This window comes from Cavenderia fasciculata (assembly GCF_000203815.1).
Source record: "Cavenderia fasciculata unplaced genomic scaffold Scf_EJPB12P01AWP9W-5, whole genome shotgun sequence".
NCBI classification, from domain to species: Eukaryota; Evosea; class Eumycetozoa; order Acytosteliales; family Cavenderiaceae; genus Cavenderia; species Cavenderia fasciculata.
Window position 1 is genome coordinate 286,155 of NW_004457703.1, and position 26,159 is coordinate 312,313.

The window sequence follows — 26,159 nt, forward strand, 5'->3', positions numbered from 1 at the left end:
TACTATTAATATTACACTAGTAAGAATATAACAACAATATATATAATATATATGTATTTATATGTATATATATATATGTATATGTATAGTATATGTATCTTCTCTTTCTTCTCTCTCTTTGTCTATAATAATAACCTTATTCAAGAAAGAAAGACCTTTAGAAGTTTCGGCGGACTTGAAAGGGTTTTTAGGTCAGTAGGATCTCTGATTTTTTTGTTGTGTTGCGCCAAACGCTGTTTGTTTGTTGTGGTTTCGAAAACAAGGAATTTTGACCGTTTTTTTTTTTAATTATTTTTAATAAATCCCCTATATTTCATTCCTCGGAATTGATGTACATCTATCAGTCTTATCTAGTATCTCTTGTACATTTTTATGAATGCAGAACACTTGTCCCCCAGGTCGACTCACTATAGGAGGTGGCATTAACTGGATTGTTCATAGATTGTTTCTGAAAGCCTCATAGCTCCCAGGCAGCCTGGAGAGAGAGGAGTCGGGAAACAAATTTTTTTCGTTTTTTGGGACACGAGCTCGTGCAAAGGAATAGAAAGCATCAACGATCATTCTCGCGAGGGTTTGTGCTTTGATTTAGATTCAACTTTTAGGATCGAGGATTTGTACTGGAATCAGGAGACGAGTATAATAATATATTATATGTTTCCATCTCCTTGGTACTCTTGTACAGAATGTGATCCTTAATATTAATATTGGCATTTTGAATTGGCCAATTCAGGTTACTCGAGTCAGTCATCAACCATGTGCACACCCCCTCCCGGATCGATGCATTACTAGGTGTAGACAAGACAATATTGGTTGGTTGATCACAAGCCATCTATTGTATTTAGTCGAGAGCCTGTCACAACACCTTGGTTTCCTTTAGTGGATAATGTTAAAAGATTAATGACCAATCCAAGTTCAAGTGTTGTTACCAATATCTTATCTATATACACATTTGAATGTAGCCATACTAATCATACTTCAAGTACTTGTATATTATATTATATTATATATTATATTTTCTTTCTAATAAAAACACAAAAAAAAAAAGGTATCGATGTCAAGTGTACAAGATCAGACTACTGTCTATTTCTATCTATTAAAATTAATTATTAATTAACAAGTAGTATATCTATTTCTATTTCTATTTCAGTTTGATTCCTGTTCATCTTCTTAAGATTCATTATATAGTATACACATAGAGAGAATGTAAAGTATGTAGAGTATTACAGATAATCGATTTGAAGAATTGGTTATTAAGTATACAAACTACACAAGATCAACAGTATATGCGATACAACAGGCCTCACTGAAAGTTTCAAAAAGGTGTATTTACTTTATAGATGTCATCTATGATTGGTATAGTGGAGGAATGAACAAATCAGTAATCCCAACCATGTCTTTAGTTCATGCAAATGCACTGTTTGGAATCTCCAGTGACTAATGGAGGAACTTTTCGAAAACAAAATAGTACAATAGCTATTACTTGCTTACATTGATGACTTATTAATAATGATCACCTCTCATTATATTAATATAAATATAAAATACTTTTTAAACATTATAGGTAAACTAGAAAGGAATTTGTTGGTAATTACTATTAACTGATATATATTTATTTAAAAATCTAGCTAAATTTCGAGTCATTTAGTATGCTTTGATAAACTATGATATCAATCATTATCAATGGATTAAACTAAAGCATTTGATAGTCATTGGTATCATGGTTTATCAAGTATTCCTAGATTGATTGATTGATTGATTGATTGATTGATTGATTGATTGATTGTGTTGCCACTCAAAAAAAGGAACAATCAAGTGTCGTCCCATGGGATTATCTACCTTGGTTTGGAAACAAAAAAAAAAAGAGATAATTATTATTATTATTATTAATATTTTGATTGACCATTCCTTTTCCTTTTTTTTTTTACTTATAGATTATCTATCAAATTTATTATTATCATAAAGATTATCAACATTCAAAAGAAACAATAATTGGTATTTGTTCATTCAAGAATTAATTAATTAAATAATTATTATTTTGGTCGATGTGGAAATAGATATATAGATTGAATAGATGGAATTATTGACTCGCTTGCCAAGTCAATCAAACAAACAAACAAATAATTAATCTTTTAATTTTCGCACACTAGAGTTTGTTTGTTCGTTCGTTCGTCCAAACAAAATGTTGTTGTCAGCAGATGAACCAATGACAAACAATATTCACAAATATTAATAATAATAATAGAGACTTTAATCAAAGGGAGTTTTGGAAAAGGTATAAATAATGGAAACAAAATATGTTCAAAATCAAATCATTTAAACAATTTAATAATCAACGATTAAATTAAATAATCAAACCAACAATGAAATCAATTATTCTATTATGTTCAATGCTTCTCTGCATTTCATTTGTAGCAGCTAGTTATCCAACCTACCCAGTTTCAATTCAACACAAATTAATTGGAACATGGCAAGATGGATCAAGAGGTGGTCAAACCTTTTCCCAATACGACATTGTATTGAGCAACCACGGTAACAAGAACATCAAACAAATTGTCATTGGTACTGATGCCACATGTAGACTCAGAGACAACAACTCTATCTGGAATGTCAAGGTTGTTGATGGTCCATCATTTATCGATTTCCTCATCCTCCCATCATACCAAGATATCAATGCTGGTGCCTCTTACACCTTTGGTTACATTATCCATGGTTCATCACCTGCCAATCTCTTTGTCAAGAATGTTATCTATGCTTAAATGAAAGCATCATGTAATCAATCAACCAAACAAAATGAATAAACTTTGATGCATGCACATTGCAAGTGCATCACTATGTTTCAAAAAAGGATTGCCTGCTCGAGTGAGTAAATTCAAATACAATAACATATGAACTATTAATAGTTTACAGTTGTTTTGCTACGATTAGTGATACCCATTATATCTTGAATGTATACCATTAATAGTAGCACCGACGTCAGCCTTGTGAGTGTTAATTTGAAAGTGGGATTGTTTAATTTAAAGGTTGGGGATTATCTCTTTGTGAACAAATTAACGTCGATTTACCTTACCTTCCACTCACAAGGCTGACGTCGGTGCTACTATTAATAGATCTTGATCACCCCAATGCATACCCAACAACCAATCAGGTTTTTTTTACATTGGGTTTGACCAAAACCCAACCTTTTGATTGTCTAACCAAACAAGTGTACAATCCTATATATAAGTAATGGGTGAACTATTTACCAACACGAACTTCCCCAACCCTTAAAAATTCTTTTTTTTTTAAAACCCAACCAATTGGGATTCCCTCAACAAAAGTAGCTCTTGGATAAATGTAGTGTTGTTATTATGCCTACGTAGGCATTTATTGTGATAAGTTGTTCATACTCTATCACAAACAACTCCAAGATGTTATTATCATTTAAAAAGATTAACAAGTAACAAATAAGCAATAATATGTATCTATCATTTAAACGATTGTATCTATTATTATTATTATTATTATTATTATTATTTATATTCATCAAAGATAGCACATCAAGAACAACAACAACTTTTAATGATGATGATGTTGGTTATCGTAAAGATAGCAGTGGATTTAAAGTAAAGTCAAGTACAATCACACGAAAGAAGGCAAATGTGATGGGTTCAGATATCGATATGGCAATCATCGACATCGAGTTTGACCGAGACATTTATCATTATGTTGGTGCCATCTGTCCCAACTATACCTGTCCAAATCTAGTTTCAGAGGGCGGAATAGATTGTACATGTGATTACACGGACCGGAGCGAATGTCCCAAAAAGCTAGATGAATCGTGTGATTCATGTGATGTGTTTGATCATTACAAAGGAGTATCATACCCCCATCCATACTGCTTACCCGAAAGAAAATGGACAACGATCCAAGCAAACACACGTTACTACTTTGGAAATGTAACAGAGGAGCTAGAACTTCGTCTCAAAGCAAATTCATCTAGTTGTGTAGGATATCAATTCTATGCTTCACAAGACAAAGGTGCTATTAAAATGAATGTAGATTATTATTTCAATAATGATACTCACTCTAGTTTTAGTCGTGATACTGGTTCTCAAGTATGTATACTAGATGGATAAATAATATTTTTTAAAAAGCAACTTTTAAATAATTTTATTTATTTCTCTAGAAATTACAACAAATTACAATATGTCCTAATATCTATGGGTCTAAGTCTGATATTGCTATTGGTACATATATCATAAATATTAAACCAATTTCAAAATCAGCATCATTCTCATTTATTACCTACGAGAATGATGTTCCTCCTGCAGATCCAAATATCGAAAATTGTACAAACATTAATAATAGCCCAAGTCACCAATGTGCCAATGATGGTGCTTTGATTGAAGATATAGACATTGAAAATCCTAAGCCTCGACAATTTTATTATACATTCTCAGTTGACCATCCTATGGCCCTTTCAATTGGATGTCCTGCCATCACATCCGAAATTGTATTTTTTGTCAGTGATTCACATGATAATCAATTCCCTTCAAGAAATAATTTCACTTGGGCTTCCTATTTACAATGTATGTATCAAATATCAGAGAATCAAGTCTAATCATGTTTTAACCGCTTTATTAATTTTTATAGACGATAATTATTTAACAATAACAATCAGAGATGCCCCCAAAATACTTTATATCAGTTTTGAAATGGGCAAGGATGCAGAGATGTATTGCGTGGTTAGTTCTCATTTCCAAAAGAATTACACCAAAAGAGCATTGGTTGATAATCATGAACAAGGAGGATCCTATCTGATGATGGGATCTTCGAGGATGAGATTGAAAGATGGATCGATTTGGAATTCAATCGATTGGAACTTGGTCAATCTATTCTATCCAACTTATCCTAGGATGGATGCCAACCCAATCTACCCAACACCAACTATCATGTCTGACCCAAAAGACAGCTTCAACTATTTCAAAGACATTGACTTGTTGGAGAAAGACGACAATCCAACAACAGCAAACAATCGATACCAAGCTGTTTTTATTATCTCGGTTCAACATCGAATGTCAACGGCCATTGTTTATTCAGACTTTGAAAACGTTGCCAATGGTCAATTGGATTTTACTGGTACAATGGTCGATATCAACGGACAGCCATTGGACTTGTCGGTCAGATTTACAATCAACCACTTGGCATGCAATTACAGCAGATTGCAATCGAAACTGTCCCAGATTGAAACACTCAAACAAATGCTCTTTTCGAGATCCGGATTTGACCAAGTATCATCGATTCGATTTAATATCGATATTATAACTTTGGATGATTCTTGGGTTGGATGTTCTCAACAAGCCGACAGTCTCTTGGAAATATCGACCAAAACAATATCAACCAACTCGATTGTTTGTCCGTACCCAACCAACGATCCTATGTTCAGCACCGATCCTTGTTGCAACTCGACCATAACGTTAGGTCAATGTTGCTTACCACGTTTATCCAACATCACAATACCAGACCAAGGTAAAGCCAAAACAGATTTAGTTTCGAGTCAATGCTCATCACCAGGTTGTACGACTCTTGTATTAAACGATTATTATGTGGCAACAAAGAATATACAAGATGGTAATTGTTCACTATCATATGATAGTTCATTTGATTTACAATCGGATATTTACACAGCACTACGTAGATGTAAATCATTCTTTAATGAAATCACTTGTTCAAATGACTCTCAATGTACCCAATTGAATGGAAAATGCCATTTACTTGATAGGTATTGTTATGTTCCATTTGAAAGTATCCATCTTTTGGATAAAAGTTATTTATCTGTATGAAAAATATATCATATTCAAATATTCATAGATCATTTTATTAATAGCATAAATTCAAAATTTATTTATTTTAGTGTGTCATAAATAATATTAGTTTACAAGTAAATTATTTCCTAAAATATCAATACAATTTAGAAAGTTTCCCAAATGAAACCAAGTTTATTGATGAGTTGTACGATAGATTTTCAATGGTAGATTGGATTGGAATTCGCCCAAAAGACAGGAAAACCTATAGTTATATATCACCAAGGGCAGAATATTCTTATGGATGCAAGATTAACCCTCAAGGCGAGGAGCTACAATGTATGGATGTTAGCTGCGAAACCAATCACAACCTTTGCTTTGATGGTCATTTGGATTATTTTGACTTTTACACTACTCCTCGGAGGACTGGTGAAGAAGCAACATTTTGTACAATCCCTTGCCAACACCCTACCTGCACGCCAGATAACTGTGAAAATGAAGGACACCCGGATTATTGTGGTTATTGTACAGATGACATTCGATCAGAGTGCCAAGTATTCGAATCAATCACCGATCAATCAACCTGTTTGGCTACAGAGAGTGTATGTCTATTAAGAACAGAACCACTATTTAACTTGACTGAGACCGAGTGTCAATCAAATGGCTATTGTAAAATGGTTGGGTACTCATGTGGTGGACCAAATGCATGCATTATATCGGACGATTCTCTTCCCCCTGGAGGTTGCCGATCAATACCAGGTACAGTTGATAAAGGAGATTGCACTGTGATTGGAGCAACCGAACTCAATTGCACGGATTTTGGGTATGGTGCCAAATGGTACAATTGTCCAAGCATGAATCAACTTGAATGCTTTACATCTGCCCGCGTGTGTACAGAAGAATATACTAATTTTTTGGAAAACAAAGATGAGTGCGAAACCATCGGAGGACAGTGCTCAGACGATGTATTTTCCGAAGGAGACACAGAGCATGGACGACTTTGGGCAAGATGTGTACGCCAACACAACACAACCGTGTTTGGATCGGGAATTCTAACTTGCAATTATCCAGACGAAGTAGACAGCCCATTAGGTTGTTACCACAAGCACGATAAGATCTATACCGAGGAGCAGTGCCTTTCGTTGGGTGCAAATTACAAATGGTGGTTAATTGCTAAAAATGAAAAAGAATGTCTCTCTCACATGGGATGTCGTGTAATTGACACCTCGAGAGACAATCTCCCACAAAACTATCGTTTCAACGAGATGAATGAAAGCATGTGTAATTCTTGTAGCAACAGTCAGTACAGTAAATGGACAAACATGTTTACTTGGACCACCACAATTATAGACACTGCTATTGTCTTGTGTGAAATGGAATACCAAAACGATAACAACGAAAATCATGTATAAAAGACCATTGATCAATGCAACCATTATTTTCAATCTCTTTAAATAATCTTGTTTGATTTGACCTTGTACAATAATATACCAAATTGCAATGATAATCGTAAAGCAAGTAAAGTATAAAAATGTTGGCAACACTACTAAAATATAATCTACCACTGAACTAATATATTTCTTTGGTATGATATAGAAATAGATTGACCGTGCTAAAAATATATTAGTATTAATTAATAAATGGATTTTAAAAATCGTACTATTCATAATTTTGTCAAAATTATACATACTAAACATAAATAAAATAATAAATATGATTAAAAGATGAACCAATCTGAATTGTTCCAATGATTTTGATATTTCGATAGTGACAAATGTAATTTGAATGATTGCCCAAATACCAGTTATTAAAAAGATAGATGCCAATATATATAAATAGATGGTCGAAGAGTTGTCAAATATCGTGAATTTTTTGTTTTTGTGGTCTTGTTCTCTTTCTATCAAAAACCATGTTGTTGATGAATGTATCTCTTCCAGTGCATCTACAGTACCACATAAATACACACCACCATCACTTGAATGAATTGTATGTCTGGTGATGTTCTTTTCCATTATTCGAAGTTGGCTTACTGTTGATGATTCAGTGACATTTTCCAAAGTAGAAAAATCAACCACCAAACCGTCTGTCTGGTTCTCGAGTGATTCAATACTATCTTGTTTAAAGCATATGCTGAATGACTTAACTCCCAAAGGTTGCACTTTGATACCATCACTTAAAACCTTTCCAACAACAGCTCCAGCGGCATTATAGATGGAGAAATCGTCTGGTTTCTTGTATGAAATAAAGTTGGATGACAATGTTTCGGTAGCTTTGGATTTGAGTAATTTTTTTGGGACTGTTTGAACGAGTATGTTGGTGCAAGCTTGTGGTACACTCGTCTCTGAGAATAATAGTCTGCCAAACGAGAAGGTATAGTCATCGTCAACCAACGCACAAACTTGTTTCTGACCGATTGTAATTGTGCTCGTTGTAAAGCAATCCGAGCCATCGTTGCAAGAGCAAGCAATCGATTTTAGATGATCCTGGACTTGATCCAATCGACAAAGTGATGATGTTCGAAGAATATCCGATATCTGGGTGTAGTATGCTAGATCCAATGCCTTGGAGAATCGCATTAGATCCAATGTTTTGGTTTGTGGACGATGGCTACGGAATGAAGGTTTGTTCCACTGAGGTTTTACCGATATACCAGATTGCCATTGTCCCGGAGGTCGTATTACATTGGAGCCAAATACAACACCTCAGAGAATTATATCGATTGCCTATGCCGTGGTTCAAGCCGTCTTATCGTTGGTCATTGGTGCAGCATTTGCATATCTTGGCTTGACCATCTTCTTTATGATGAAGAACAAAAAGGTTGCACTTTGTGAAGAGAAAAGAATTGAACAACAACAAAAGGTATTCACCATCACTGTTTCATGTTCAATTGCCTTTATTCTTCATTGTGCGTTTGTATTGATTCTGGTTGCAGCAGAACTAAACAATATTGTCTTTACATTTTTTGGTTTGGTTGTCACTGAATTGATTCCAACTTGGACTATTCTTTGGGTTTACAACCAAATCGACAACAAAACAAATCTAGTTGAATCTTCAAAGAATAAGCAACCACAAACAAAAATTAATTAAAAACTATTAAAGATGAACATGATATCCTCAATAACAAAAATACACAAACATTATCAATCGGATATGGAAAACAAAGAAAATAAAATCATATCAAACTCATTTAATTAATGAATAGCTCTACCTTTAGTTGAGCAACCAGATAGAGCTATTTTTTAACCTGAATGGAAAATTATAATAATTACATTGCTGTTTTTATTAAGAAGAGGTTGTTGCTGGAGTTCTAGCAGTAATTGATTGATGACTGTTTTTAGGATGGAACCTAAATATATCAATCAATGTCTTTCTTCTTTCTCTTGGTGCTTCCTCCATTTCGATTTCACTGGTTTGTTCAGCTGCATCCTTCTTTTTCTTGTTCAAATGCTTCTTGACAACGATGACTGTGGCTACTGTCGTACCAGCTACAAATACAGAACCAGCTGCAATAGCTCCAATAGTAGAGGCAGCCAAACCAGCAGCAGCTGCAACAGGAATGAACTCTGATCCATCAAATCCAGTGTTTGATGCCAAGAACTCTTCAGTAGTCATTTGACTGTATTCATTTAAAGAGTATGATGGTTGATCCATTGATGGATATGAAATGGTGGGTTCAGCTTCCTCTATTGCCAACAATGATCTTTTTGATTCTGAAAGTGATTCTGCTGGATACAACAATTCAATATCTATAACTTCTTCTGTATGATTTGAATTTAATCCTGCAACTATAACTACATTATCCTATCAAAAAATAAGACATTATGAATAGACAATTCATCTATTACAATAGTTTAGAAAATAAAACATACTTTAAAAATTTTAAATCTATCTGATAATTGGTCAGCTGGAATTGTAATTTCATAAGCAACCATCCAATTCTCAAATACAGAGTAGAGTTCATCGTCACTTGGTTGTTGAGCTTTTGTCAATTGTACTAAAACCAAAAATAAAACTAATAAATAAATAAATACTTTGTACATTTTTATAATTAATAAATAAATAAATAAATAAAATATATAGATAATACAAATATATTATAGATATATAGATCTATTTGTCAAAGTATGGCCCTTATTAAATAAATAATAAATAGTTGTGATTCTTGTTTCTTTCTTTCTAGAAGGAATGATGTACACGGCCATTGATGTGATCGGTTATCGTAAAACGAATAAGGTAAAGATTTTTAGAAAGATCAATACTTCATGAAAATCTCTGTGAATGGGTGTCTCTTTGGGATTATTATATCCATTCCCCTATTTAACCAATGGACTAGACTTTACTACCCGCTATTCAACTAAAGAGTGGCTGTCTAATCTAAAAACAGAATATGGTTCAATTAATTAATTAATTAATCTAAAAAATATCTTGATCGCCGATATCGAAAAGTCATGATAATATCAGACACTTTGTAACTGGTTTTTCGATTTTTATAGATATTCTGATTCATGCGAACATGCCCTTAAGGAATAAAAATGTTCGTAACGACAAACAAACCATCATTCTACAACTCATTACCATTTCCATTATTTATTTATTTATTTATTTATATTATTTATATTATTTATTAGAATGTATAATTGTATTTATTTATTTTTAATATTATCTATAATAATTATTTGTAGTTCATTGGTTCAAGGCGCTCCATTGACCGCATCTGACAAGAATATTATTGTGGATCACCATAAAAGCTGGAGATTAGAAGCCAGTCCAGTACCAAACACTCCAATCCAACAATTGTCTTGGAATACAACCATCGAGACTCAAATCCAAACTCATATTGATGGTTGTGCCAAGGATAATAGCCCAGGTGCATTATTTGGATTGTACAGTGAATGGAAATCCTCTTCATCTGTTTCATTTAGTTTGAATAAAACTTTAAAATCTGTTATCGATCTTGCTCCTACCTATGATTGGGTAAATCATGGTTGTCTTCCAAATAAACAATGTTTTCCTTATTTAGCTGTAAGTAAAAGGATACGAGATAAAGATAAGCAATAAAAATATTAATATATTTTAATTGTTTTCGTGAATAGGCAATGTCCAATATTAGTAAAAGTTTTGCTTGTGCTAAAACAACAAAGTGTGGTCTATTGAAAACTGTTTTGGTATGCAGTTATTACCCTGCTGGTGCATTACCTGGTATCGATCCATACAAAGTAAAGGTTGTCACTCCATCACCAACACCAACAACAACTCCAAAACCAACTACAACTCCAACTCAAACTCCAACTCAAACTCCAACCCAAACTCCAACCACAACTCCTAAACCAACAACAACTCCGACTCCAACTCCAACTCCAACACCAGCTCCACATCCAAATGAAACTGATTGGAGAACCAAGAATGTGTTCCCTCCAGTCCGTAAACAAGGAAGTTGTGGCTCATGTTGGGCATTTGCCTCGATTGGTGTAGTCGAATCGAGATATATGATCAAGAATGGTGGAGACCCAGTTTCATTGGATCTATCTGAGCAACAAGCTGTTGGTTGTTTTGTAAGTACAAAAACAAATTGTTTGTTAGTTTTTTTTTTTTTTAAATCAATTAATTTTTTTTGTTTACTTTACTCATCTTTATAGTTGTATTCGTGTGAAGGTGGCAGTCCTTGGCGTGTTTTTGGCGGTTTACTCGCAAGTGGCATTCAATATGAAGCTGACCGCCCATATCTAATGGCTAACGGCACATGCTATGATGAACCAGAAAAACCACATGTCAAGTGGAATTCATGGAACTACATCCCCAACAACAAGGATGCAATCATTCAAGAGCTAAAGAATGGTCCAATGACAGCATCTCTAGTCACCGCGGATGCTGGTTGGAAAAACTACAAGAATGGAATTATTAATTGTGTACCCGGTCTTCACAATACAACAAACCATGTAGTTGTAGTTGTTGGTTACAATCCAGTAAAAGATTTTTGGATCTTTAGAAAGTATGTTCACTTTTGTTCACACACACATATATTAATGAATTGAATTGAATAATATTAATATTAATACCTTTTGCTCTTTTTTTTTTCTTCATTCAAGTTCATGGGGCCAGACATGGGGTACCGCTGGAGGCTATGGCTATCTCAACGCCTCCAATGATGATTGTCTAATGATGCTCAAGCGACCTACAGTAGTTGTTTTTTAGAGATAATAAATTAATACATTTGAACTTTGTTTGGAGGATCTTTTATTTCTAACACCATATATATACGATCGTCTACCATGTACATCGATCGGGTCAGTCGATAATAACATACATAGCGTATAATTAATGAATGAATGAATGAATGATCAATCCAATGATGTGATCGATCAGCTGTTTTGTTACACTTGATGATATCTTCCTCCTTGTTTGATTGATCAAAACTGTTGTATTTAAGTTAAGTTGATTCGTATTCTTATTATTATTATTTAAATATATTTGATTGAAAAGATATATATTGTTATATATCATAATTAAATTAATGAATTAAAAAACAAAAAAGTAGGTTCCAAGTTCAAAGCCAAAGACAATCAACCCCATCACCCAAAAACAAAAGATCTGAATGACCGATCGTTCGTTGAAAAAAAAAAAATAATAAAAAATTACACCTTGTCAAAATTACAAAAATAATAAAAAAAATTTTGACAAGGTGTAATTTTTTATTATTTTTGTAAAAAATTACAAATTTGTACTGCAGTCATTAGCAACGAAAAAGAATTAGGCACTGCCTGCCTCCCTCGACCACTGAGCACAACCTTTTAGAGAAATGCAGCATTCATCGCACATATGCGAAATAGATATGTTACAAGATCCCTTACTTGTTTAGATATCTTTACAGTGCATGATCACCCTCTTATTATTTTGATTAAATTATACAATACTTTTTAAACATTATAGGTAAATTGGTAGACAACTAAGTGGTAATCACGATCAACCAATATATATTTATTTGAAAGTCTGGCTTAATTTCGAGTCATTTAGTATGCTTTGATAAACTATGATATCAATCATTGTGAATCGATTAAACTAAAGCATGTATCATGGTTTATCAAGTATTCCTAGATTGATTGATTGATTGTGCTGCCACTCAAAAAAGATCAATCAAGTGTCGTCCCATGGGATTATCTACCTTGGTTTAGAAACAAAAAAAAAAAAAGAGATATATTATTATTATTATTATTTTGATTGACCATTCCTTATCCTTTTTTTATAATATATAGATTATCTATCAAATTTAAATATTATAAAGATTATCAACATTCAAAAGAAACAATAATTGGTATGGTTTATTCAAAAATTAATGAATTATTTATTATTTTGATGATTGATGCATATGGAATTAGTTTGTTGATTTTTTTTTTTAAAATTGGAAATAGGATTGATAATAATTATAATTAATTTAAATCCTATCCATCCCATAGACAGATAGTATAAATAGATTGAACAGATGGAATTATTGACACGCTCGCTCAATCAAACGAGGGCGAAACAAACAAACAAACAAACAAATAATATTAATCTTTTATTTTCACACGTTCGCGCAAACAAGACGTTGTTGTCAGCAGATGAACCAATGATAAACAATATTCACAAATAATAATATACTTTTATCAAAGGGATGGAAAAGGGTATAAATAATGGAAACTAAACATGTTTTAAATATCAAATCAAATCAAATCATTTAATTCAACAATTAAAACTTTAATCAACAAACAAATAATGAAATCAATTATTCTATTATGTTCAATGCTCCTCTGCATTTCATTTGTAGCAGCTAGTTATCCATCCTACCCAGTTTCAATTCAACACAAATTAATTGGAACATGGCAAGATGGATCAAGAGGTGGTCAAACCTTTTCACAATACGACATTGTATTGAGCAACCACGGTAACAAGAACATCAAACAAATTGTCATTGGTACTGATGCCACATGTAGACTCAGAGACAACAACTCTATCTGGAATGTCAAGGTTGTTGATGGTCCATCATTTATCGATTTCCTCATCCTCCCATCATACCAAGATATCAATGCTGGTGCCTCTTACACCTTTGGTTACATTATCCATGGTTCATCACCTGCCAATCTCTTTGTCAAGAATGTCATCTATGCCTAATTAAATGCATCACAAAACAAATCAAAATGAATTAATAAATAAAATATCTATTCTTGGCGTTATTCACAAGGACAACCTCACCAAGTTTCTCCAACCTTTCCCACAGAGCAATTGTCTCTTGATATTTCGAAAACAACCAACCAATCATTTAAATCCTATACTCTTAAGCATCAATATTTAATAAACTTTGGAAATATAATAGAACGAATTAATATTAATATTTTTTGGACGACCATTTAAGTATTTTTGGCTTCACAAGAAGATCATCACATGTTTAGTTTCGTCTAGACTAGTACGTAGAGTTATAGAGTTACGATGATATCATCATCATCAGTGTCAACATTCAAAGGAAACTATGAATTGATTGCAAAGAAGGAGAGAATAGTATTAGATAAAGATGGTGGTGTACCTTTGGAGAGGATCGAGTATCCTTGGAGAGACGACTACCAGAATGTTTGTTATGCATCTGATTTGGTTGTCACATTTGACATGACAATAGAACAACAAGAACAATATCAAAAGGCAAGACAACGATACAGAGGTGCATGTCTACAAGCATTTGAAATTCGAAAGGAACAAGCCAAAGAAGAAAAGAGTAGTAGTAAAAAGAGATATCTATCGGAATGCGAAAGTAATCAACAACGATTCGAAAGAATACTCGGGATTGTATGCAACGCTAAATCAGCGACAACAAACTTTGAACAAAAGCAAATTCAACGTAACATTAGTCTGTATCTACCACCACATGTTGTTTGCTCACCGATTGATACCTACAGAATCAGAGATTATCGGTATATCTATGCTCTGGCTGCAATGGGTCACAAACACCATTTTACAACTCATCCATTATTAGACCTGTTACCTGAACGACCAACCATATCATTTCGTCAATTAATGCAAAGAGATAGAACCGGTAAAATATTCCAATTGATTAGACCTCAATTAAAAGATTGTGTAAGTATAAATTATAAAAGAATAGATGAATAGAATATAAATAGAATAGAATAATATATTAATATTTATAATACTCTTTTATTTTATTTTTTTGAAATCTTAAAGATTGATCAATCACCAGAATATGAATTACGGGATAATCAATATTATGATCAAAGTGGTAGTGGAAGTGGTAATAATAGTACACCTACACATGAAGCAAAACTTGGTAGATATGATCAAGATGGTTCATTACATATTCTATATTTAACATTGGAACCACACTCTAGTATTATTAAAATGACTAAACGAATCTATACCACCAATATAGAGAATATTCAACGACACTCTTTTGGATCGTGGAATGAAGCAGTTTCATCATTTTTGGAAATATTTAAACTCTATACAAACCGTGACTATACCAACATTGACATGCAACCATTCACACCAATATCATCAGACTATTATGGTTCACTCATACTATTTCAGCCAATTAAAAATCAATTACCAAAGTTTAAAGAAATCTGTTTCTCTGTTTTAAAAGAAAAATATTTAATGTATGTCAATTAATATTAATATGTAAATTATTTAATTTATATTTATTAATTTAACTATTTATTTATATTTTATTTTAGATTAAAAAAAGAAACAATTAATATTATTGTAGAATTACCATTTTTTATTTTACAAGAATTTATTAAATATTGCTTAGATGATAGTGGACCAATATCATTTGAAATATTTAAAGATATTAAAAAGAAATGGAAAGAAGAAAAAGAACAATCATCACTACCACTAGATGATGAAATAATACAACAACTTTTACCATTGGATTATTGGATTAAATCAATGTTTAATAGAGATCGGTTTATAAGATTATCATATCTCTATGAAATTCCTCAATCTCCATTTCATCCAAACTATTCAGAAGATGATTTATTAATTAATGTTTTCGATTCAACTGATCAATTTAAATTAAAACAATTACCAATTGATAGAATTTTAATTCATTCATCTCAAAATAATAATAATCAAAATAATAATAATAATAATAATAATACATCATCTTCTTCATCTTATTCATCTTTATCATCAATAGTTGATAAAGAAACATTTATTTCAAATTTTAATAAGAATACAAATAATATATTTAAAAAGGAAGGAATGAATTGGAATAATATGATTGTTATTGGAGGAATAGTTACATCATCGTTGACTGGTTTGGAAGTTGGATTTGAAGAATCAGATATTGATATTATATTTTATGGTGTCGATTATGAAAAGATAAAAGATAGGATTACACAATTCTATCAATACCTTGGAGACCACAAACAATATAGTGTTTCAGTGACTGGACCAACCATCATATTCTCAAAACATTATCCACAAAGACATGTTCAAGTGGAATACTGTTGTTACACGAGTATTGAACAGGTATTGCTTGGTACAGATATTGAAGTCAGCTGTTTTGCATTTGATGGAACAAATGTATGGACAATGCAAAGAGGTGTTGAAGCAATCAATTATAGATGTAATTTTGCATCACCGTATGGTCATTATATTAGAGGAGAAGGTGTCTATCAACGACGTCTGTTAAAGTATCTGGGTCGTGGATTCTCGATTGCTCACTTTACAGACAACCCATACATTATTGAACAATTTGGACAATCTACTATTGACCCACCTCTTAAACCATATATCATCCACAAGGAGCAAAATGGTGTGGCATTGTTGTTCAGTGCAAGAGACAACCCAAAATTAATTGAAAAATTATTATTAAAACATAAAGAGGCGTCACTTCCCTATGGTCCAACATGGACCAAATCCAATTTCGAACCATATGTTCAAGCAAATTATGATCGTCACTATGATGGTTATGCATCACACTTTCCAAAGATCCTACTGCATAGTGAACTTGGTCAAAATCAACACAACGACTGTTACACTGATGATATAGAGTGCATCGAGGATTTCTTTAGGATGTATCTTGTCAACCAAGACGCTGATCTGTTGTACCAACAAATGCGACTATACGAAAAACCAAGGTACCCTTGGAGTCATATCATCACTGACCCTTCAGAACTATTTATAAATTAAATTAATGTAAGTACCATTGTTGTATTAAATCGGTTGCCAAAATTATATTTATTTATTAATTTATTAATTTATTATTTAAATAGTCCTCCAAGACAGATATAAATAGATTGAACAGATCTGTTCAATATTATTTTTTTTTCACACACTCAACAAACGAGTAATAATTATTGTCTTTATTTCAAACAATCGTTCGTTCGTTCGTTTGTAGTCGTCGACGACCAAGAAACAAGCGTTGTCAAAAGATGAACCAATGACAAACTATGTATTCCCAAAAACAGACATTTTATCAAAGTTTTGTAAAAAGTATAAATAATGGAAATAAAACTTGTTTTAAATATCAAGTCAAATCAAATCATATAATTCAACAATTAAAACTTTAATCAACAAACAAACAAATAATGAAATCAATTATTCTATTATGTTCAATGCTCCTCTGCATTTCATTTGTAGCAGCTAGCTATCCATCCTACCCAGTTTCAATTCAACACAAATTAATTGGAACATGGCAAGATGGATCAAGAGGTGGTCAAACCTTTTCACAATACGACATTGTATTGAGCAACCACGGTAACAAGAACATCAAACAAATTGTCATTGGTACTGATGCCACATGTAGACTCAGAGACAACAACTCTATCTGGAATGTCAAGGTTGTTGATGGCCCATCATTTATCGATTTCCTCATCCTCCCATCATACCAAGATATCAATGCTGGTGCCTCTTACACTTTTGGTTACATCATCCATGGTTCATCACCTGCCAATCTCTTTGTCAAGAATGTTATCTATGCTTAAATTAAAATAAAAATGGCACGGGAACAACAAAACAAATCAAAATGATTAATAAATAAAATAAATAGAATCATTTTCAATCCAAAAAAAAAAGTATTATTATTATTTAATTTTTTTTTTTTTTTTAAATAATATTATTTTTTTACTCTTAGTTTATTTGTTGTTGGGGGGTTTTTTGAGATATATATTTTGTAAGGGGTTATTCTGTTGTTGTGAATTATAATTATTATTATTATTATTACTAAAGTATTTTTTTTTTGAGGGGGAGGGGAATATATTGATTTTTTTTTTTCTTTTTTTTTAAACAAATAATCTAATAGTTGAATCTGCACCAGCACTAAAAATCCAAGCTTGAGTTGGATGGAATACAATATCGAGGACACCCAAACCGTCAGAAGAGGCAGTGTGTTTCTTGAGGACTTTAAGTGGTACAATGAGAGCGTTTTGGAGGTAGTCAGAGTAGACGGTACCGTGGAAAATTTGAATGGAAAGATCATCAGAGCACGATGAGAACAATGGGAGTGTTGGATGGTAGACGACACGACGGACGGCCTTGCTATGGTACTTGAGTACCTTGTATACGTTGGCCATATCCAAATCAAACCAGAATACCTTTTTATCGTAACCACCGACCAAAATGTGATCACCACTTGGATGAACGTCGAGCGATGAAATCCAACGTGATCCAATGGTAACCTTTTTAATCAATTGTTGTTTCGAGAGATCGTACACCTTGACAATGTTTTGATCGGCAATGAAAAATATTGGTTTCGATGGATGGAATTTAGATACTTGGTATGGGGTCTTGGAGCGCTTGAATGGAGCTTGTGATTTTCTCTTTGAAAGTTGGTGAATACGAACAGATTTACTCTTATCATCTGGTGAAATGGTACTGAAATAATCACCTTTATAATGCCAACTAATTTGTTTAATTTTCTAAATTAAAAAACAATCAATAAATAAATAAATAAATAAATAAATAAATAAATATTCTTTTTTCTTTTTAAATTTGTCTTGTCTTTTTTTGTGGGGATAATTACAAATTCAAATTCAACTTCAACTCTAATTCCATTATCTTTGTTTAATTGATACCATCTAACCTTTTGATCAGGTGGGATTGGAGTCTTGGGGAACATTGCTTCTGTTTCTTCATTTTGAACTGGTCCATATAATTTTGGTGTAATCATAACTACCTTGTTTTCACTAGTGAACAAAATAATAATAAGGAATGGTTAGAGAATAAATATATTTATCTTTTCTTCTTTTATCTTTATACATACTAAGCAACAGCAATAATATTTAATGATTTGTTTGGATTCCAAGCAACACAAGATACGGTATCATCCAATTGCAAGGTAAAGAGACATCTGGTACTCTTGACTTCCCAGATTTTGACGGTATGATCTTCGGCACATGAAACCAAGAATTGACCGTTGGGAGAGACCGAGATGGAACGTACACGACCCTTGTGACCGTTGAATTGGTGTTCTTCGTGGGTTGGGAAGGGACGGAGATCTTGTGGCTTGGGGAGCTTTGGCAAGAGGTGACTGACATCGGTTGGCTTCTTTTTGATGTTGGTGACACGTGGACAGAGATAGAGATCGAGACAACGCTCAAACTTTTCTCTGATGGAACGATTGTACGATGGAATGTCAGACATGGTGTTGAACTTTTGTGGCACAAAGTTGTGTGGACGACGTGCGGGACTCATCATATGCCATGCCTTGAGTTCACGACTAGTGAGTAGGTATTCTTCGGGTGGATTAAACGACTCGACGTTGCCGGGCAACTTGGTCTTGGGAGCAGGGATACGACTGATACGACGGTTGGTACGTTGGAGCAATTCGTCTTCCTCCACCTCTTGCTCGGTCTTGGGAGCCCATAAATCGTAGGCCTTGGTACGCTTAATCTCGTCGTCTTGGTCGGTCTTTTCTTCGTTGGACGTGTCGGGGATCTTGATCCAGCCCTTGCGGATGGCTATGGTGAGCTTACGGATCTTTCTCTCGTCGTTGATGTCGCCCAAGAACGAACGCTTGGGTGTTGGTGCAGCACTCAATGGATGAATGCTGTCGGGGTTGGGTCCGGGATCATACCAATCTTTGTATGGGTCAAATCCTGCTGGGAATTGACGTCTCTGGATTGATTTGATAGTTGCCAATTCTTCATCTGTCAAAATTACTTGTTTACCATTAACCTTGTCATGAACAGTTCTCCTAATATAATAAATATAATATACATTAATTAATAAATAAATCAAGTTGTCTAAATTGTTTGTTTTGAACGTACCAAAAGTTTGGATCGGATTGATCAATAAACTTATCGAGTGAATCCTTTTGTTCACCCTTCATAATCTTATTACCATCAACATCATAACCAATATGATCATAATCATCATACCAATGTAATGGTACATTACCAATTCTATTTACTAATGACTAAAAAATCAAAACATTAAAAAAAAACAAAGATTAATACATATATTCAAATATTCTAATATTCTATTTGTTTTGTTTTGTTTATGTACATACCTCATCTTCAGATGAATTATCTTCATCATAGAATTGATTTGGATCATTACTATACTTTGAAGGGATTTCACCAGAGATACCATCATCGTCATCCAAATCTTCAATATTTTCTTCTTCACTTTCATCATCGTCGTCTTCACTACTGTCTTGTTCACCATATGTAGAGATTGAACCAGTTGTAAGATTATCTTCATCATCTTCATCATCTTGTTCGTCAATTGATCCATCATCTTCATCGTCACCTTCTTCAATTTCGTCGCTACTATCATCTTCAAACAATTCCTCTTCAACAACCTTTTCAACTACTTCTTGTTCTCTTCTTTTACCAAGTATATTCTTTGTTGGTGCTGTAGTAGTAGTAGTTGGTTTCTTTACAACTACAGTTGGTTCTTCTTCCAATACAACATTCTTTGAGTTCTTTGCGAATTGTGGTTTCTTGGCTATTGGAGCAACAGTAGCAGCAACGGCAGCTGGTGTTGTCGTTGTTGACTTTGTTGGTTTTCTAGTACTCATCCTCTATCTCTCTCTTCTCTTTTATAAATAAATGATTTGAGTGTGCGTGTGAGGTGGTGTACTATCTATCGTTATTATTACTATTATTCGTTCATTAAATTACATAACACCTTTCGTTCGTCGATTTGTGAAAAATAAAAATAAATTCAAAAAAATTAGAAAAAAAAAACGACACAAACCAACAATGAAATTGTCAAAAGTAAAGTAGGTGACCTTTGTCTTGTCCTTTGAAATTAATATTACCTTCAATCATGAGAACTGTCATTGAAAGATATTATGATCAATACTTTAGTATAGGTATGAGACACATAATATGTATATGTAGTTAGTTGTATTCATTCATTCATTTATTAACCAATAATCTATCTCTCTCTCTATTTGTAGATAATCAAGGAAAAGAAAATGAAGATCAATATATAAATCAACATTCAAATGGAGTGTTTGTTGTTGGTTTAGCACCTACACATCCAATTATCTCGGAACAAAAGAGTATACTAAAGATTGAATATTCACAGGCAGCACTCAACAATGTATTTAGTGGCTCTGGTAAAAAGGGAGCAGTCAAGATGAACAAAGAGACTGCAATGTGTACGATTCATTGTGTTGATGGAACATCCTATTCGATATACCCATGTGTCAAGGGTAAACTATTAGAGATCAACAAGATATTGATCGACAACCCATCGATGCTTCTCTCTAAACACGCCACCTCTGCCTATATTTGTATGATCGATCCCTACGACAGAGAAACCTATATGGACAAGTATCAAAGTAAGTTTCTTACTTTTGAACAATACCATCTAAAGAGAAATATACCAATTCAAAGAGGTCCAACTTTTAAAAAGGATTCTGATTTTGGTTCAGCTGATGATGGTGGTGGTGGAAATCAACAAAATCAATAGAGAAGAGATACAAATAATAATAATTAAATAAATAAATTAGGAGGGGACTGGGATAATAATAATAATGTTAAAATGTACATATAATATTTAAAACATAAACAAACAAACAAACAAACAAACACACACATAACATCTATCTAAATCGATCCATAAATGGATAAACCTACTATTAAATTTAGAATGATATCATATTTAAATTTTATATATATATGTGTGTGAGTCTATGAATAGAATATGAATTCATTTTAATATTGGATTGATCATCAGTCCTACTACTTTTACTTTTACCTTTTTAAAGAAAATAAAGTTTCAATTTTGGGGTATTCCTCACCACACTCGAATAGTAAACCATACAATCAACAAAATCAGTAGTACTAGAATAGATCTCTCTATTCTATTCATACAACATAGATAGATGTGATTGATATGTATAATTATGACTATTCACTTTGGGAACATCACCCAACCAACCACACAAACACACAACTATTTCTATACACAATGAATCGCACAAAAGAGTATTATGTGAATAGATGGATGGATGGATGGATGGATGGATGGATGGATGGATGGATGGATGGATGGATGGATGGATGGATGGATGGATGGATGGATGGATTAGAAGGTTTGACTAGTTGATGGTTTAAGCAATATGAAAGTCAAGGTTGGTTGGTCAGTTGGATGGATTGGTTGGATGGAAGGATGCACTACTAGTATACCGGTTGGTTGGTGCTTGAAGTTTACATCATCACTCACTCACTCACGTTAACATGTTATTGAATGATGTATTAAATCAACAACTTCACTACTCAACAACATACATACATACATGTGGTCACTCTCTCTTTGCTCGTTTGAAACCCTCATCCAACCTACTCTCATCTTGACCAACAGATGTGAATACACAATATACACACACACCCACACACACTCACTCACACACACACACATGAGACATAATTAGCGCCCATTGCCTGTATGTGGTAGGTGGATGGATGGATGGGTGGGTGGTATATCTTTTGGTATGTTCATAATCAATCAACCACACAAACACAACTACTACTACTACAACAACAACACATATGTTTGAGTGTGCTGTTTTTCATAACAAGAACAACGAAAATACATTCAACACATATACACACACACTCTGGTCAATCAACTGTTGTGATGATCAATTATGAGGAGGATAGAGAGAAGAGATATTATTATCTAATCATTTTTACAGATGTATGTCAATTGAAACAACAATAACAAGCAAGGTGGAGGTGGAGGAGTGAATGACTTTTTGACACAACAACTGTTGTGTTGTTCAACTTGATACCCCCTCTATCCTTGCTTTGCATCTACCATCCATCCATCATTCCTACCGAGTGATCAGCAATACCAATGTATTTATTTTTATAATTGTCGTACATACATACATTCATATATAAATATAGTGAAAGTGAAAGTGATAGTAGTAGGTAGTGCTGTTGTTGTTGTTGGGGGGGTATTGGTATGATTGATGATGATAAAGTTATAAATTCAAGGTAATAATATTAAACAATAAATATACATATATGTATACATTTATAAATATATACAACACAACATCCAAAATTCATTAGTTATTAACTTAATAATAATATTAATAGTAATATTGTTAATCCAGCCAGCCAACTCCACCCATCCAACAATAAATAATAATAATAATAACAAACGATCAACCAACCTTATCCAACCAACCTCCTACCAACCAACCCTTTGGAAAATTACTAGTATAACATTGGATCAATCATATGATATAATTTTCAATAATCAGTCATTCTATTCTACTAGTAAACGTTTCCTTTTATAACTATATTTTTGTTTCATCATCATCAATCACTAACTTCAACAACTAATATTACACCAGCCAGTCAACCAACTTTTCACACACATTCGATTTTTAATTTCCCCACTGCTTTGCTTGCTTGACCATTCTCTCTTCTTCTTCTTATTCGTAGTACCCCCTAGCCATCTATATCTATATCTATATCTGTATTGTTTTTTTACGAGCGTGTTTTGTTGTTCAACAACAAAGCAATCACAAGTCAACAACAACAACAACAACCAACACCAGAGGGACAGTACTAGTAGTAGTAGTAGTAGTTATACCATCAATTAAGATAGTGTCCTTTTAAAATTCATTCCTTACCTTGAAAATCAACGACAACCAACCAACAAACACAAACTTGAAATTAATATAGCATTCCAAACATATATATTTATATATATATATATACATATCTTTTTTCAAAAAGGATATTATCAATTTTTTTTTTTTGAATTTCAATCATCAATCAATCACATCAACATTAAATTGTTTCCAACATCATTTAAATAATAAAAATAATAATAATAATTAAATTATTAAATCCAAAACACATTAACATTTATAAATTTATATTTTATATAAATAACAAATAACATAATCACATATATTTATTTAACAAAAATGGGTTCTCATCATAGTACTGCCAACAGCAATAATAGTAATAACTGTAATAATAATAGTAATAATAATAATAATATTATTATTAATAGTAAAAGTAATATTAATAGTAATAATAGTCCAATCGGACAAAAAAATAGTCTTAGTAAATATGCAACTTTAATCAAACAAAATTCTTTGGATCGTTTGGAAAACCAAATACGTGGAAAAAACAAAGATACATCAGATGAAGAGAAAAAACCAAGACTTAAAATATTAACTTTAGGTTCAAATAATAGTGGAAAGGTAAATATAAATATATCAATATAAGTATTAAAAAATATTCATTTGTATATTAACTATTTTTCTTTTATTTATTAATTTATTTTTTTAATAGTCAACATTTATTAAACAAATTAATATACTTTATAATGGAGGATATACAAAGGATGAATTGTCACTTTACAAACCATACATGAGATTAAATCTAACACAAATTGCAAAAGATATGATCACATTTACACAAACCCGTGAAAAGGAAATCTATACCTCTACTATTGCCAGAAATGCCTGGAAGAAAATGAGTGGACTCTGTGCCGACAATATTAAAATATCAAAGGAATTACTTAAAACTATTTGGGATCTTTGGAATGACAACCAATTTAAATTGGAATTTACAAATGCTACTGTTCAAAAACGTGAAGATATGGTTTAGTATGTAAACAAAACATAAACAAATAATAATCAAAAGAAATATTTGAATATTAATATTAATATTGTTTTTTTTTGTTTATAGTTTAATTGAAAATTCAAAAAGAATATTAATGGATGATTATATCCCTACGGTTGAAGATATATTACGTTGTAAAGCACAAACTAGTGGAACGTATGACACGACCATTGAAGATAATAATTGTGTCTATACATTTGTTGATGTGGGTGGTCAGAAATGTGAAAGAAAGAAATGGATCCATCAATTTGAAGATGTTGGTGTCATATTGTTTTTCGTATCAATGAATGATTATGATTATGAATATGATGATCTTTCAACATCAACATCACCATCTTCTCCATTACCAACTTCTTCCTCATCATCATGTTCTTCAACGACATCACCTAGAAATAGTGTAAATTATACGTACAGTGAGAGTAGTATGGATAGCGATATCGAAGAATTGGATATTCTTGGGGACTTGGAAACAAAGAGTACTTCATCTTCAAGAAGTAGTAATAGTGATTTAAATTCTGAAGAAATATCAATCATTGATAATAATAATAATAATCATACAAATTTGGATGAATGTGGTCAACTAAAACATTCCAACTCTAACAACAACAAACAAAAAAGAGATAGTTGTCAACAACAAAGAGAACAAAGACATTCACGTCACTCATCACCAAGAAAACAAACATCATCATCATCTCCACGTCAATCAACCAATAGATTACAAGAGACATTTGATTTGTTTGAAGAGACTATTAATAATCGATGGTTTTACAATACTCCAGTGGTACTACTACTAAACAAATGCGATTTGTTTGTTGACAAGTTAAAGACGGTACCATTGGCCAAATACTTTCCAGACTATACTGGAAAGAGCGGAGAGAGCGTCGATGCAACAGCCTTTATTTCACAACAGTTCCGTAAACGTGACCACTACTCCAACAACAAAAGACTATTTATTCACTCGTTCAACGCTACTGAAAGTAACCAAATCGGTGACTTTATCGATTATGTCAAAAGAATGATGTTGATTTGTAATTCAAATTATAATTAACTAAAATAAATATTAAATAATTAATATTTGTATTTTTAGATCACATACATACCCAGGAAGAGGAGGAGGGAGGAGGAGGAGGAGGAGGGGAGGGGATATATTATAATGTATTTGGGATCACATGGTCCTTGGAAAAATAAATAAAACGAAAAAGGAAATGAGATCTGAGATTGGGGAAAAATATGAATTAATAAAATCATATGATTTGTCTTTGTCGGGTTGGTCTCAAAACAG

General features: G+C 32.7%; 12 protein-coding genes across 12 annotated transcripts; 9 read left to right on the forward strand and 3 right to left on the reverse strand.

The window, feature by feature from the left end:
• Nucleotides 1-75: 75 nt before the first annotated feature.
• On the forward strand, nucleotides 76-2,756 carry DFA_06727 (uncharacterized protein; the record flags this gene model as incomplete). The annotated part of the gene is made up of 6 exons (XM_004356899.1): nucleotides 76-191; nucleotides 843-985; nucleotides 1,338-1,405; nucleotides 1,932-1,992; nucleotides 2,243-2,272; nucleotides 2,413-2,756. 6 exons carry the CDS (start codon nucleotides 76-78, stop codon nucleotides 2,754-2,756), a joined length of 762 nt encoding a protein of 253 aa, XP_004356953.1.
• A 699-nt stretch (nucleotides 2,757-3,455) lies between these two features.
• Nucleotides 3,456-7,195, forward strand: DFA_06728 (uncharacterized protein; the record flags this gene model as incomplete). Its single annotated transcript, XM_004356900.1, has 5 exons — nucleotides 3,456-4,094; nucleotides 4,166-4,568; nucleotides 4,633-5,816; nucleotides 5,894-6,122; nucleotides 6,315-7,195. 5 exons carry the CDS (start codon nucleotides 3,456-3,458, stop codon nucleotides 7,193-7,195), a joined length of 3,336 nt encoding a protein of 1,111 aa, XP_004356954.1.
• A 251-nt stretch (nucleotides 7,196-7,446) lies between these two features.
• Nucleotides 7,447-8,970, reverse strand: DFA_06729 (uncharacterized protein; the record flags this gene model as incomplete). Its single annotated transcript, XM_004356901.1, has 3 exons — nucleotides 7,447-7,472; nucleotides 7,750-8,484; nucleotides 8,967-8,970. 3 exons carry the CDS (start codon nucleotides 8,968-8,970, stop codon nucleotides 7,447-7,449), a joined length of 765 nt encoding a protein of 254 aa, XP_004356955.1.
• Nucleotides 8,971-9,065: 95 nt separating this feature from the next.
• Nucleotides 9,066-9,823, reverse strand: DFA_06730 (uncharacterized protein; the record flags this gene model as incomplete). Its single annotated transcript, XM_004356902.1, has 2 exons — nucleotides 9,066-9,584; nucleotides 9,653-9,823. 2 exons carry the CDS (start codon nucleotides 9,821-9,823, stop codon nucleotides 9,066-9,068), a joined length of 690 nt encoding a protein of 229 aa, XP_004356956.1.
• A 408-nt stretch (nucleotides 9,824-10,231) lies between these two features.
• DFA_06731 (uncharacterized protein) lies at nucleotides 10,232-13,051 on the forward strand (the record flags this gene model as incomplete). The annotated part of the gene is made up of 6 exons (XM_004356903.1): nucleotides 10,232-10,251; nucleotides 10,466-10,805; nucleotides 10,877-11,335; nucleotides 11,420-11,772; nucleotides 11,870-11,966; nucleotides 13,034-13,051. 6 exons carry the CDS (start codon nucleotides 10,232-10,234, stop codon nucleotides 13,049-13,051), a joined length of 1,287 nt encoding a protein of 428 aa, XP_004356957.1.
• Nucleotides 13,052-13,532: 481 nt separating this feature from the next.
• Nucleotides 13,533-13,928, forward strand: DFA_06732 (uncharacterized protein; the record flags this gene model as incomplete). The annotated part of the gene is made up of 1 exon (XM_004356904.1): nucleotides 13,533-13,928. One exon carries the CDS (start codon nucleotides 13,533-13,535, stop codon nucleotides 13,926-13,928), a length of 396 nt encoding a protein of 131 aa, XP_004356958.1.
• A 315-nt stretch (nucleotides 13,929-14,243) lies between these two features.
• DFA_06733 (uncharacterized protein) lies at nucleotides 14,244-17,060 on the forward strand (the record flags this gene model as incomplete). The annotated part of the gene is made up of 4 exons (XM_004356905.1): nucleotides 14,244-14,882; nucleotides 14,988-15,418; nucleotides 15,497-16,843; nucleotides 17,042-17,060. 4 exons carry the CDS (start codon nucleotides 14,244-14,246, stop codon nucleotides 17,058-17,060), a joined length of 2,436 nt encoding a protein of 811 aa, XP_004356959.1.
• Nucleotides 17,061-17,356: 296 nt separating this feature from the next.
• DFA_06734 (cellulose-binding domain-containing protein) lies at nucleotides 17,357-17,752 on the forward strand (the record flags this gene model as incomplete). The annotated part of the gene is made up of 1 exon (XM_004356906.1): nucleotides 17,357-17,752. One exon carries the CDS (start codon nucleotides 17,357-17,359, stop codon nucleotides 17,750-17,752), a length of 396 nt encoding a protein of 131 aa, XP_004356960.1.
• Nucleotides 17,753-18,049: 297 nt separating this feature from the next.
• DFA_06735 (WD40 repeat-containing protein) lies at nucleotides 18,050-20,790 on the reverse strand (the record flags this gene model as incomplete). Its single annotated transcript, XM_004356907.1, has 5 exons — nucleotides 18,050-18,685; nucleotides 18,790-18,952; nucleotides 19,030-19,962; nucleotides 20,036-20,184; nucleotides 20,278-20,790. 5 exons carry the CDS (start codon nucleotides 20,788-20,790, stop codon nucleotides 18,050-18,052), a joined length of 2,394 nt encoding a protein of 797 aa, XP_004356961.1.
• Nucleotides 20,791-21,041: 251 nt separating this feature from the next.
• On the forward strand, nucleotides 21,042-21,692 carry DFA_06736 (uncharacterized protein; the record flags this gene model as incomplete). Its single annotated transcript, XM_004356908.1, has 2 exons — nucleotides 21,042-21,087; nucleotides 21,175-21,692. 2 exons carry the CDS (start codon nucleotides 21,042-21,044, stop codon nucleotides 21,690-21,692), a joined length of 564 nt encoding a protein of 187 aa, XP_004356962.1.
• A 501-nt stretch (nucleotides 21,693-22,193) lies between these two features.
• Nucleotides 22,194-23,532, forward strand: DFA_06737 (uncharacterized protein; the record flags this gene model as incomplete). Its single annotated transcript, XM_004356909.1, has 2 exons — nucleotides 22,194-22,317; nucleotides 23,330-23,532. 2 exons carry the CDS (start codon nucleotides 22,194-22,196, stop codon nucleotides 23,530-23,532), a joined length of 327 nt encoding a protein of 108 aa, XP_004356963.1.
• Nucleotides 23,533-24,171: 639 nt separating this feature from the next.
• On the forward strand, nucleotides 24,172-25,925 carry DFA_06738 (G-protein subunit alpha 11; the record flags this gene model as incomplete). The annotated part of the gene is made up of 3 exons (XM_004356910.1): nucleotides 24,172-24,453; nucleotides 24,545-24,861; nucleotides 24,944-25,925. 3 exons carry the CDS (start codon nucleotides 24,172-24,174, stop codon nucleotides 25,923-25,925), a joined length of 1,581 nt encoding a protein of 526 aa, XP_004356964.1.
• Between the last annotated feature and the right edge of the window lie 234 nt (nucleotides 25,926-26,159).